Source organism: Haematobia irritans, chromosome 3 (genome assembly GCF_050003625.1).
Source record: "Haematobia irritans isolate KBUSLIRL chromosome 3, ASM5000362v1, whole genome shotgun sequence".
In the NCBI taxonomy this organism is placed as follows: domain Eukaryota; kingdom Metazoa; phylum Arthropoda; class Insecta; order Diptera; family Muscidae; genus Haematobia; species Haematobia irritans.
The window spans coordinates 29,973,060-29,987,575 of NC_134399.1; the positions used below are offsets into that span (position 1 = coordinate 29,973,060).

The 14,516-nt window shown below is 38.0% G+C and overlaps 2 protein-coding genes across 2 annotated transcripts in view; one reads left to right on the forward strand and one right to left on the reverse strand.

The window, feature by feature from the left end:
* The first annotated feature begins 3,708 nt into the window (after nucleotides 1-3,708).
* On the forward strand, nucleotides 3,709-4,155 carry LOC142230816 (uncharacterized). The gene has a single exon (XM_075301440.1). The coding sequence runs from the start codon at nucleotides 3,709-3,711 to the stop codon at nucleotides 4,153-4,155; it is 447 nt and encodes a 148-aa protein (XP_075157555.1).
* Nucleotides 4,156-10,936: 6,781 nt separating this feature from the next.
* The window catches only part of LOC142228759 (D-xylose transporter), a 50,490-nt gene continuing 46,910 nt past the window's right edge, over nucleotides 10,937-14,516 (reverse strand). Inside the window, exons 4-5 of the mRNA XM_075299269.1 lie at nucleotides 11,671-12,515; nucleotides 10,937-11,579 (exon numbers count right to left, since the gene is read on the reverse strand). Coding sequence (XP_075155384.1) covers nucleotides 11,332-11,579; nucleotides 11,671-12,515 — 1,093 coding nt within the window. The 3' untranslated portion in view covers nucleotides 10,937-11,331. The remainder of the gene's footprint in view (nucleotides 11,580-11,670; nucleotides 12,516-14,516) is intronic.

Here is a 14,516-nt window from a genome sequence, read left to right on the forward strand (position 1 = left end):
TGGAATATGTAAGGTAGTCCCTAGCCGTGCCAACTCATCCGCTTCGCAGTTCCCCGGTATGTTCCTATGGCCAGGCACCCGTTATATCAGGAGTGATATCTGAGCATACCTAGTGTGCGATTTAAGTTTAAATGGGGCCATATTTGCTTGGTGTCGTTACAGCCCTTGCAATTCTCCCATTGAACATTTGCCATCATAACAGCCTTCTCACGCAGCATGAGCTTCCAGGTAGCCAGGGGCATACCAACAGATTCTAGTTCCCCTGGAATATGTAAGGTAGTCCCTAGCCGTGCCAACTCATCCGCTTCGCAGTTCCCCGGTATGTTCCTATGGCCAGGCACCCATATTAAATAGGTGAATATTGTACTGCTCAGCCATCTCATTGAGAGTTTTGCGGCAGTCGATGGCCGTTTTCGAGTTGAGCAACACAAAGTCCAAGGATTTTATTGCAGGTTGACTGTCTGAGTATATATTAATGCCCACATTTTTTGGAACAGTACTTCTCAGCCAATTCGTCACCTCTCTTATTGCTAATATTTCCTGAAAAGCACTACAGCGATTAGGTAATCTTTTCGCTATTCGAACTTCCAGATCATTAGAATATACTCCGAAACCAAATTGTCCATCCAATTTGGAGCCAACAGTGTAGAAATCTATATATCTTTTATTCCCCGGGGTCCGTGTACACCACGCCTCGCTGTTGGGAATTAGAGTCTCAAACTTTTTGTCGAAAAGTGGTCTCGTCAAAGTGTAATCCACTACGTTAGGCACATCTGGCATTATTTTGAGGACCGAACTGTGACCGTAATTTTTTTCCGACCACAGCGATAGCTCGCGCAACCGCACAGCCGTTGTTGCAGCTGACTGTTTGGCCAAAATGTTTAAAGGCAATAGATGCAGTATGACATTAAGGGAATTTGTTCCTGTCTTGCTGAATGCGCCTGAGATACACAAACACGCCATACGCTGAACTTTGTCTTAACTTGTTGGGTGGTGAAGTGCCGACCACCAGACTACAACACCATATAGCATTATAGGTCTAACCACTGCCGTGTATAGCCAATGCACAATTTTTGGTTTTAGTCCCCACTTCTTTCCTATTGCCTTTTTGCACGAGTACAAAGCTACCGTTGCTTGTCTCGCCCTTTCTTCAATATTAAACTTAAAGTTCAGCTTCCTGGCCAAAATAACGCCAAGGTATTTTGCACACTCACCAAAGGGAATTTCAATACCCCCTAAGGAAATGGGCCTAACCGTGGGAGTTCACAGCCTATGGCATCACATAGACTGAATATAACGTTAGGGTGGGTACATTCGTTACCAGAAACAGAAAAGAATCTTTAAACGTCATCGTCACCCCGCTATAACCGAATGATAAAATATCGAAATGACAGGTTTTAAGCGAACTAAGCTTCTCAGATTATCAGTTTCAAAGATGATTTGAACGTACAGGCCATCGAACACGCTGGGAATGGATTACAAAAACCCTCAATATCTCACTTACGTTGTATGAGGAAAGCTTACAAAAATAATCTGAGAGGATATAAGCGAGAACTGAGAATGGATCAACTCAACTCATAGATTTATAATTGTAGCAATTTCAATGCGAAAGTACATCAGAGGCGTCAAGTTTTAGAAAATTATTACCATCCACTCATTCAGCTTCAAGTAACATTAAAAAGCAACATTGAGTAACTTTGAAGAACAAGTAACATTAAAACTGGACCACTTCTATTAAGGAGATATTGTAGTACTATTTAATACACACGCCAAAGAAAATACAAAATATTCTATTATTGGTTCTGTAGACATTAAGGCAGCATCCAACAGTGAAAATACGAACTCCTAACGATGGGACGTATTTTAGGTACTTTAGGCCAAGCCACCATATATACCAGGAAACTGGAAGGAGACAAATATCGTTTTCATCCCTAAAGCGTGTAAATTCTTTTTAAGACTCTGAAGAGGCTGATAGATATTTGTCTTAGAACTAGTATCGATTCAAGAATACTCTCTAAACGACAACATGTTTATTCGAAGGGCTGTTCTACTGAGAGCATTGCATGAATTAGTCAGCCTTATTGAAAACTCACTATCTGCCAATGAATGCACAATTGTGGCTTTTCAAGACAACGAAGGGGCATTTAAGAACGTTCATTCGAGTTCAAGGGACTGATAGACGAACTTCTAATGAAGATGATTTTTTTTGTGCCACTGTAGGAAAAGCAATCATTATAAGGTATGATAACAGAGGCACTCCCCAAGGAGGAATTCTATGTATAAACAATTTTCAGGTTTCCTTAGAAAAAGAAGGGATACGAGTTGTGGCTTTATCAGTCATGAGAAAATTCACATTTACAAGAAGAGATTACTTTGGAATGTAGTTAAACCTGCTACACTTACTTGGAGCGGGATTGACAATAGATGATGTAGGTCAAAAGCTAATTCCATAGCTTTCATTTACCGAGAGTGTAAACAACATAGAGGTGGTTTTTGTGTAGTGTTAGGCATTATAGTTCAGTGTAGTGATCGCTCACTTCAGCTCTTTTCCGATCAACGAACTAGTTCGGTCAGTTAGTTCATTTAGTGACCGGTTCATTTCAAATTCTGTTGTTGCTTTCTTCCAATTCATCATACATCAACATATTAGCCTTGCGTTGATTTATTCATCCCAACAGAAAAACACATGCGAAAAGAATCCCGAACATCTTATGTGCAAAAACGATCGATACAATGTGCTTAGTTAGTTAAACTGACATGGTGAACGGAAAATAACGATAGATGTGAACTAGTTCAGCTCGCTCATTTCAGTGAACCGTTCAATTGAACTAGTTCGTTCACGAACTACCCAACTCTATTTTTGCGTTTATGAAGTGATGATTTTGATGGGAATGACTCAAAAGCAAGGAAATCGGGAACCGAACGATTTCAAGTTGTGTGACGTGAACAGAGGCACTCCTCAAGGAGGAGTTCTATCACCTCTTCTTTGGAATGTTGCTATAAACCACCTTCTGGTTTCCCTAGAAAAAGAAAGGATACAAGTGGTGGCATACGCAGATGATGTGGCGCTAGCATTCAGGGGAAAATTCCCATTAACAGTTAGAGATATTATACAGAGAGCCCTCCGGATGACTGAGAAATGGGCGAAAGATAATGGTCTTGGGGTAAATCCTGCAAAGACAGAACTAGTCATGTACTGCAAGGATCGCAAAACTCCCACGGTTAGGCCCATTTCCTTAGGGGGTATTGAAATTGAGAGTGAGTGTGCAAATACCTTGGCGTTATTTTGGACAGGAAGCTGAACTTTAAGCTTAATATTGAGGAAAGGGCGAGCAAAGCAACGGCTTTATACTCGTGCAAAAAGGCAATGGGGGGAAAAGTGGGGACTGTGGTGACAACCTTGGCTACACACTTCTAAAATATAGAAGTTTTTAAAAAAATCAATTTACCTTTGCTTTTTCATTAATATTTTTTTCACATATATTTTTCCTTTTCAAAAAGCTTCAATTGTACATTTTGTTAGCAATCATTTTTTTTAAATAAAAATTTTTGTAAAAAGAAACTTTGTGCACGTGATCTTTGCTTACCTGCGACCCACAAATTGGTGATCGCGGCCGTCAGTTTACATCAAAATATTTTCATGATTTTTGTAAATTTATCGGTGCCAAATGCCAACATACTACTTCATATCACCCGCAAGCAAATGGAATGATTGAACGTTTTCATCGAACTTTGAAATCATCCATTTTATGCCATGACAATATCCAGTGGACAAGAATTTTGCCTTCTGTCTTATTAGGAATTAGAGTTTCTTATAAGGAAGATATCAAGTCATCATCGGCAGAATTGTTATATGGGGAAAATTTACATCTTCCAGGAGAATTCTTTCAAGATAGTTTAAAGCCAAAATATCATAGTGAATTTCTGTTGTCCCTCAAGAATGTTATTTCCAGTTTCAAACCACAAAAAGGATCTAATCATAGTAAATGCAAACCATTTATAAGTAAAGACTTACTGCATTCAGAGTTTGTTTGGATTAGAAAAGATGCTTCTCATACGCCATTTACATTCAAATATAATGGGCCTTTTAGAGTTATGAAAAGAAACGAAAAATATTTTACAATCCTCATAAATGGCAAAGAAGATACAGTATAAATTGATCGCCTCAAACCAGCTTATATTGAGAATGAAAATGTTCATCAAGTTGAATTTTCATCAAATTCAAGCATATTGCCGAGAAATACACCAATGAGAAATAAAAAAATCGCTTTCCGCTAGAAGGGGGGTAGTGTGGTGACAACCTTGGCTACACACTTCTAAAATATAGAAGTTTTTAAAAAAATCAATTTACCTTTGCTTTTTCATTAATATTTTTTTCACATATATTTTTCCTTTTCAAAAAGCTTCAATTGTACATTTTGTTAGCAATCATTTTTTAAATAAAAATTTTTTTTAAAAAGAAACTTTGTGCACGTGATCTTTGCTTACCTGCGACCCACAGGGACTAAAACCAAAAATTGTGTTAGACCTATAATGCTATATGGTGTTTTAGTCTGGTGGCCGGCACTTCACCAGCCGACAAGTTTAGACAAAGTTCAGCGTATGGCGTGCTTTTTATCTCAGGTGCATTCAGCAAGACAGGAAAAAATTCCCTTAATGTCATACTGCATCTATTGCCTTTAGACATTTTGGCCAAACAGTCAGCTGCAACAACGGCTGTGCGGTTGCGCGAGCTATCGCTGTGGTCGAAAAAAAGTTACGGTCACAGTTCGGTCCTCAAAATAATGCCAGATGTGCCTAACGTAGTGGATTACACTTTGACGAGACCACTTTTCGACAAAAACTTTGAGATTCTAATTCCCAACAGTGAGGCGTGGTGTACACGGACCCCGGGGAATAAAAGATATACAGATTTCTACACTGATGTCTCCAAATTGGATGGACAAGTAGGTTTTGGAGTATATTCTAAAGATCTGGAACTTCGAATAGCGAAAAGATTACCTAATCACTGTTTTGTTTTTCAGGCTGAAATATTAGCCATAAGAGAAGTGGTGAATTGGCTGAGAAGTAATGCTCCAAGCAATATTGGCATTAATATAGTCAGACAGTCAACCTGCAATAAAATCCTTGGACTCTGTGTTCTTCAACTCGAAAACGGCCATCGACTGCCACAAATCTCTCAATGAGATGGGTGAGCAGCACAATATTCATCTAATATGGGTGCCTGGCCATAGGAACATACCGGGGAACTGCGAAGCAGATGAGGTAGCAAGGCTAGGAACTACCTTTCATATTCCAGGGGAACCAGAATCTGTTGGTATGTCTCTGGCTACCTGTAAGTTCTTACTGCGGGAGAAGGCTGTCATGATGGCAAATGTTTGATGGGAAAATTGCAAGGGTTGTAACGACACCAAGCAAATATGGCCCCATTTAAACTTAAACCGCACACTAGATATGCTAGTGTTCTCGAGACGCCAGATATCACTCCTGTTATCTGCTATAACGGGTCGCTGCCTGATAGGCGATTTTGACTATTGTGAGCTGTCATGATGCGGAGGAAAAGGAATCAATAAAACACCTCTTGTGTGAGTGTCCTGCATTTTGTGTAAGGCATAAGCAAATTTTAGGGGCATATAGCTTCAGATTACTGGCGGACCTGCAAAACGTTAACTTAAGCAGTCTGCTAATGTTTTTGGAACAATCTGGTTGATTCAACAGAAGAAAATAATCGAGAAGGTTCAGCGGTTAAAACTAGAAATGCCCATATGTAATAGGTACTTTTAGTTAATGTGGTATCACAATGGACTGAATAGTCTAAGTGAGCCTGAATCTTAATTGGGCTGCCACTTTAACCTAACCTAACCATGGTGAATTTAACAGAAGTCGTACAAAAAAAAATTCTCGAAAATTTTTCCAATAAAAGTCTTAATTGAGGTTTAAACAAATATTCAATTAAAAATTGAATTGATTTAAATTTTTTAATTGAAACAAAAATCAATCACAAAAATTAATAGCATCAATTAATTTTTTAATTGTCTTTCAATTATTATTATATCCTCCACCATGGGATGGGGGTATATTAACTTTGTCATTCCGTTTGTAACACATCGAAATATTGCTCTAAGACCCCATAAAGTATATATATTCTGGGTCGTGGTGAAATTCTGAGTCGATCTGAGCATGTCCGTTCGTCCGTCTGTTGAAATCACGCTAACTTCCGAACGAAACAAGCTATCGACTTGAAACTTGGCACAAGTAGTTGTTATTGATGTAGGTCGGATGGTATTGCAAATGGGCCATATCGGTCCACTTTTACGTATAGCCCCCATATAAACGGACCCCCAAATTTGGCTTGCGGGGACTCTAAGAGAAGCAAATTTCATCCGATCCGGCTGAAATTTGGTACATGGTGTTAGTATATGGTCTCTAACAACCATGCAAAAATTTGTCCATATGGGTCCACTTTTACGTATAGCCCCCATATAAACGGACCCCAAAATTTGGCTTGCGATTGCTCTAAAAAAATTGGTCCATATCGGTCCACTTTTACGTATAGCCCCCATATAAACGGACCCCCAAATTTAGCTTGCGATTGCTCTAAAAGAAGCAAATTTCATCCGATCAGGCTGAAATTTGGTACATGGTGTTAGTATCGGTCCATAATTATATATATAGCCCCCATATAAACCGATCTCCAGGTTTGAACTCCGGAGCCTCTTAGAGGAGCAAAATTCATCCGATCCGGTTGAAATTTGGTACGTGGTGTTAGTATATGGTCTCTAACAACCATGCAAAAATTGGTCCATATCGGTCCATAATTATATATAGCCCCCATATAAACCGATTCCCAGATTTGATTTGCGGATCCTCTAAGAGAAGAAAATTTCATCCGATCCGGCTGAAATTTGGTACATGATATTAGTATATAGTCTCTAAGAACCATTCACAAATTGGTCCATATCAGTCCATAATTATATATAGTCCCTATATAAACCGATCCCCAGATTTGAACTCCAGAGCCACTTGGAAGAGCAAAATTCATCCGATCCGGTTGAAATTTGCAACGTGGTGTTAATATATGGCCGCTAATAACCATGCCAAAATTGGTCCATATCGGTCTATAGTTATATATAGCCGATCCCCAATCACACAAAAATTGGTCCATATCGGTTCATAATCATGCTTGCCACTCGAGCAAAAATAATCTAGCAAAATTTGTCGAAATTTTATTCCAATAGAAAATTTTGTCAAATTTTATTTCTATAGAAAATTTTGGCAAAATTTTATTTCTATAAAAAAATGTTGTCAAAATTTAAAATCTTTTGAAAATTTAGTAAAAAGTTTATTTCTATAGAAAATTTTGTCAAAATGTTATTTCTATAGAAAATTTTGTTAAAATCGTATTTCTATAGAAAATTGTGTCCAAATTTTACTTCTATAGAAAATGTTGTCAAAATTTTATTTTGTCAAAATTTTATTTCTATAGAAAATTTTGTCAAACTTAATTATATACGTATTTAATCGGCCATTTTAAGTTTAATATATACCACGTATGGACTACGTGGTATATATTACGGTATTATGAAGTTTTAAGATACCTTGTCTTCGGCAAAAGTTACCGCAACCCACGTAAATCGATTGTGGATGACAGTCTTCAGTAGAAGTTTCTACGCAATCCATGGTGGAGGGTACATAAGCTTCGGCCTGGCCGAACTTACGGCCGTATATACTTGTTTTTTAATTGATACTATAATTTCTGTGATTGAAGGCATTTCAATTAAAAAATTAATTGGATCAATTAATTTCGTGATTGAATCAGAAAAAAAATTGTGTGTAGTTCACTCCAAGACGAATTTCGTGAAGGTCGTCCAAAATCAGTTGCTCCTGAAGTACCTATTACATATGTGCGCCAACAGATATAGTAAAATCGTCGAGTGACCTATCGTGAGATTGAGACAACTTGCATATTACACGAACATTTGACCGTTAAAAAAATTGGTCGCTATGGATCGCGCACAATTTATCAATTTCTCAAAAAAAGGCTCGTATCGATTGGTCGAAAGAAATGTCCCAAAACTACGGTACTTCGAAACACGTCTATTATATTGTGACATTTGATCAATGGTGGATTTAGGCGTATGGGCCCGAAATTAAACAGCGGTTGAAAGTTCGACACATCAAAAAGCGGTTGATGCGTTCAGAATGTTTTGGATGGCATGTTCTATCAGAATGGCAAAAGTGTTTCGACAATTGAATCAAACACATGCAAACATGGGTTAAAGGGGAATATTTTGTTCTATCAGAATGGCAAAAGTGTTTCGACAATTGAATCAAACACATGCAAACATGGGTTAAAGGGGAATATTTTGAAAAACAATAAATCGATTTTCGATGATTAATATTGGGTTTTGTTCTCTAAGCCCAAAATATAAAAGGCAAATTTAATAATTTTTCAAATGCTATCTTTTTCAATGTGGCTCCCATTGTCATAAAAAACACTTCAGTTAAATTTTGCTTTAGCGCCATCTAAATGTCAAATCAGATGTAGGAGCAGTCCTAAGTTTGTTGCAGCAAGCCATCTTGCGGCAATGAAGTAGATTAATGATGCCATAGCAAGTACAAAAACCAAGATGTTCAATGATGCATAACAGAGGGCCCTAGTGAATATTGTTCCATCATCTCATCTTTCACTCATTCAAGAGTTCATCCGAATTTTCAATCTGCGGCTCAAATGTAGTATTGCCGTTTGTGTATTAAAGGAATCGTATGGATAATGCAGACAAAATGAATAATAGCCGATTTCATGATCTTTCTAAATCAAAATGTATATCGATTTGGATAGAGATGAAATGAGTTTCTAATCACAAGGAGAAGAGTAAAAGTGGAAAAAACAACTTTTGGGTGACTGTACCAAAGAAAAGGTTATATTCACATGTTGTAACTGGTGGATGTGGCCATTTATTGACTAGGTCAGTTACTTTCTTAGAACAGACTTTAATACATCATGTCTTACATCAGCTTTGTGCTAAGGACTAACAGGTTGGCTGATAAGTCCCCGGTCTAACAAAGAAAAACACATTTTTTGTCAAAATTCGTTCTTATTATTCTACATAGTTCCCTTCAAGAGCGATACAACGATTATAACGACCTTCCAATTTTTTGCCTCAAAATAGGCCTCAGTTTCGGCGATCACCTGTTCATTGCAGCCAAATTTTTCCCCTTCGAGCATCCTTTTGAGATCTGAGAACAAGAAAAAGTCGCTGGGGCCAGATCTGGAGTATACGGTGGGTGGGGAAGCAATTCGAAGCCCAATTCATGAATTTTTGACATCGTTCTCAATAACTTGTGGCACGGTGCGTTGTCTTGGTGGAACAACACTTTTTTCTTCTTCATATGGGGCCGTTTTGCCGCGATTTCGACCTTCAAACGCTCCAATAACGCCATATAATAGTCGCTGTTGATGGTTTTTCCCTTCTCAAGATAATCGATAAAAATTATTCCATGCGCATCTCAAAGAACAGAGGCCATTACTTTGCCAGCGGACTTTTGAGTCTTTCCACGCTTCGGGGACGGTTCACCGGTCGCTGTCCACTCAGCCGACTGTCGATTGGACTCAGGAGTGTAGTGATGGAGTCATGTTTCTTCCATTGTAACATATCGACGGAAAAACTCGGGTGTATTACGAGTTAACAGCTGCAAACACCGCTCAGAATCATCAACACGTTGTTGTTTTTGGTCAAATGTGAGCTCGCGCGGCACCCATTTTGCACAGAGCTTCCGCATATCCAAATATTGATGAATGATATGACCAACACGTTCCTTTGATATCTTTAAGGCCTCTGCTATCTCGATCAACTTCATTTTACGGTCATTCAAAATCATTTTGTGGATTTTTTTGATGTTTTCGTCGGGCGTCCACTGCGTTCACCGTCCTCCGTGCTCATTTCACCACGCTTGAATTTTGCATACCAATCAATTATTGTTGATTTCCCTGGGGCAGAGTCCGGAAACTCATTATCAAGCAAATTTTTTGCTTCCACTGTATTTTTTCCTTTCAGAAAACAGTATTTTATCAAAACACGAAATTCCTTTTTTTCATTTTATTCACAATAACAAAAGTTGCTTCACAAAAGACGCTTTATCCCACAAACTAATTGACTTACAGACGTCAAATTTTGACACGAATCATTTGAAGGTTGATACTATATAAAAATAATATGCATTTAATACTAGAGACGACATCTATGTGTCAGACCGGGGACTTATCAGCCAACCTATTATATAGTCGGAAATCGATATTTCGATGTGTTACAAACGGAATGACAAACTTATTATACTCCCGTCACCATTCTATGGTGGTGGGTATAAAAATGGTAAAACAAACGCCAGAAAGTATGATACCACAATTAATGTGCACCCGCTGTCATCACATGAAAAAATTTTATCGCTCTATACAAACGTGAAAAGAAAACCAACCTATCCCTCCAACTCGTCGGCTTCAATTCGAACCAGTATTTTTACGACAACGAAAACCTTTCATTCTATAACTACAAAATCCTACAAAAGGCACTACAACTCAAAAGGCAGAAATATCTTCACACGGCTTATTCTTTTCGAGGTCTTATATATGTCAAACGGACACAATTCAAAAATTCGTTTATGGTGGAATCCATCAATCAGCTCGATGGCTTATTTCGGGAGAACTCACAATTACCAAATACGTCGGAGGAAAATAGTTTCGGAGAGTTTCAAAGCTTCTCTAAGTGGTTTCACTGCAATGCGGATCGCCGTTCGGACTCGCCTATTAAAAGAAGGTCCTTGCCATTGAGCTTAACATGGAATCGGGCAGCACTCTGTGATAAGAGAGAAGTTCGCCACTGTGGTATCACAATATATGTAACCTATCCTACCCCATTGCACAAAAAAAACACATCTATTATTTTTATTATATTGTATAAAAATCTTATTTATTTTAATTTTGTTTTTTTTTTATTTAACAAATTATATACAAACTGTATTTCGTCTATCTCTGTTTAGACCAGCAGAGAAGAAATCCTATGTAATTTATGTTTCTAGTGACTAAATTTTTGTTAGATGACAAGTAATACTTGTTACATGAAGATTGTACTAACTGAGTACTGGGATGGATGGATGCTGTATATAGGTATAGAGGTACAAATGTAGGAAATTCGATCATTTGTGATTTAAGGCTAGTTATGAGTATAAAGGAATGATGTGTGATGTCTTTCGACAATAAAAATGAAGCGAACTTAAGATGTATAACAATTTGCAGTAAGGGTAAAACAATAGTAATAATTTGTGATAACAATACTACAGTCGACTACTCTCTTGAATTTGAGATTTGTGCGCCGGACTATTCTGCAAATTATTTGTTAGAGCTGAAGATTTCTTGTTGATGCCATTATAGGCTGGAGGTTCATCAGCGGAGAATACGGAATTATCATGGCCTTGAATGTGGCGGGTGTGGGCTTCCATGCCACCATTTTCAACTTTTTCAGCTTCATTGCTCTTGGGTTTGCCCTCCAACATGAAACAGGTAATGAGGAAGAGTATAGAACCTATAAAGGATAAAGGGTAAACAATTAAAATCAAGCGACAAACACTTTAATTGAATATTTTTGTTTCCAGTCCTGGATATATTATACTTACTTATGCCATACATGCCAGCATAGAAGATCATTATGGATCCACGATAACCAATAGCCTTGGCCACAGGATCAACCAAAATGGGCAAGTTTCCACCAATGTTGTTCATGACAAACAAGAAGACTCCAATTGTTGATGAGCGCACATGTAATGGCACAATTTCTACGACAATGGCGAAAACAATGCCAAACCACATTTCGGCAAAGAAATATGAACTTCCCAGGGTGATCATGGCCCACAATGGTTCAAAGAAGACAGAGCCAAAAGCTGGCAAGGTTGCAATCAACTGACTGATGGCCAATACAAATGCTCTTGAACGTATACCCATTTTGGCAACGATTTTATCTGAAACTACACCTCCAACAACCACACCAACACTACCAATGCCAATTGTGACAGCGAAGAGCCACCAACCCAAATCGGTGTCAGGGAAATATTGATTATAATACAAATCGGCATTATAGGCAAATGTCATGCCTCCACAATGTCTAATGGATGCGGCAATCATCAACATAATCATAGCGGGATTTTTCAACACTGACCACAAATTGGCTTTCTTTCCGTCTTTAGTGGTCATCGAATCGTCTGAGATGGATTTCCTTTCGGGTTCTTTGAGAGTAACACCAGTCAATACAGCAATAAGAACAGCCAATATGCCAGCTCCCAAATAACAAACTCTCCATCCCAAATTGAAGAAATTCGCTTGTGTGATATAACGACCCACTGGGAAGGCAATACCGTAACCACCATAAATACCCCAATTGAAAATGGCCATGACCAAAGCTCTTTTATCTTCTGGGAAAATGTCGGACATAATGCCGGTGGCCAAAGGATTACAACCAGATTCACTAGAAATAGAAAATAAATATGTGTAAAAATCATTGGAGAATATTATAAACAGATACAGATGACTAGGAAATTGAATTAACATGTCGATAACAGTGTTTCGAAAAGTCTGGTATATATCAGTCGTAATATTCTCTAGAAAATCGAGCAAATGCAGTTATCGACTGTTTACATTTGGCTGCAGTAGATGGATTATTGACATTCAGAATACGACGGCATTATCGACAACCAAAGGTAACCAACTATTTTAAGTTCGATATGACCATCTAGTGGAAATTTCGTTTGTCAATAAGACCGTTTTACCGATTGTTAACATTAGGCTGTAAGAGCTTTATTATTAGCATGCAAAAGAATTTACAGCTAATGGCATTATCGACGAGCAAAGGGAACCATTTATTTTAACACCTCCGTTATTGATTATTTACATTTGGCTGCGATGGTTATATTATTGATATGCAACGTAATTTTCTATTCAGTTGCATTATCGACTCGCAATGGAACCATTTATTTTAAGTCTGAAATGCATTTAGCGGAATGGTCATATTATTGATATGCAACGTAATTTTCTGTTCGATTGCATTATCGACTCGCAATGGAACCATTTATTTTAAGCCTGATATGCCATTTAGTGGAAATTTCGTTCGCGTATCACTAACACCGCCTTCATCGACTGTTTACATTTGGCGGAGATGGTTGTATTATTGGAATGCAAAAGAATTTTCTGTTCGATGGCATTATCGACTCGTAAATGGAACAATTTATTTTAAGACTGATATGTCATTTAGAGGAATTTTCGTTTGCGTGTCACTAATACGGCCGCTATCGATTGTTCACATTTGGCAGCGGTGGCTGTATTATTCGCGATGGCATTATCGACTAGCAAAGGTGCCCATATATGTATGTTAAGCCCGATATGTACCTCTATCGGAAATTTCGTTTACTTGTCAATAAAACCTCCGTTATCATTTGGCTGCAATGACTGTAAAAGAATTCTCTGTGCGATGTCATTATCGACTAGCTAGGTTAGGTTAGGTTAGGTGGCAGCCCGATGTATCAGGCTGCCACAGTCCATTGTGATACCACATTGGTGAACTTTTCTCTCTTATCACTGAGTGCTGCCCGATTCCATGTTAAGCTCAATGACAAGGGACCTCCTTTTTATAGCCAAGTCCGAACGGCGTTCCACATTGCAGTGAAACCACTTAGAGAAGCTTTGAAACTCTCAGAAATGTCACCAGCATTACTGAGGTGGGATATCCACCGCTGAAAAACTTTTTGGTGTTCGATCGAAGCAGGAATCAAACCCACGACCTTGTGTATGCAAGGCGGGCATGCTAACCATTGCACCACGGTGGCTCCATTGACTAGCTAAGATAACCATTTATTTGAAGCCGGTCTGCCAATTAGCGGAAATTTCGTTTGCGTTCCAATAACATCGTTATATGGGAGCAAAATTTAAACAATTGATAACAATACCTTGCTGAATTTTTGTTAGCAAATCTAGTAATGAATTTCTTATGGGTAACGGAAATTTCGTTAGAGGTACATACCGGGCTTTACTAAAAATGTAGACCGGTTTTAAATGGTATGCCGCACAAGAGGACTTTTTCTTCTGGACGTCAATAGCATAGTTTTGCCATGTATTTAATATTACGAGGTATATTCATTGTTGAAAAGTTTATTTTCGCTTTTGTAATAATTCACAATAAACTGCTATTGTGAATCGGAGAAATGAAATTGTGAAAAAAAAAATTTATCAACGACAATAGCGGTGCGTGCCAATATTAAAACCGTTTATATTTGCATGAAATGAATTTTATAGGAAATGTCTCGCATCTCGCAAAAATGCTTAAATTCGACATGGATGTAAAAAAATGCATTTTACGGGAAAAAAATCACGGTTTTGGACATTTCAACGTTCCAGATATATAACGCATATTGTTTGAGAGTTTATTCATTTTTTCTCCTATAAATTTTCCTATAATTATAATATTAAAATGGTG

Coding starts and splice junctions, on each gene's coding strand:
- LOC142230816 (XM_075301440.1), top strand. CDS start 3,709: ATGATTGAACGTTTTCATCGAACTTTGAAATCATCCATTTTATGCCAT.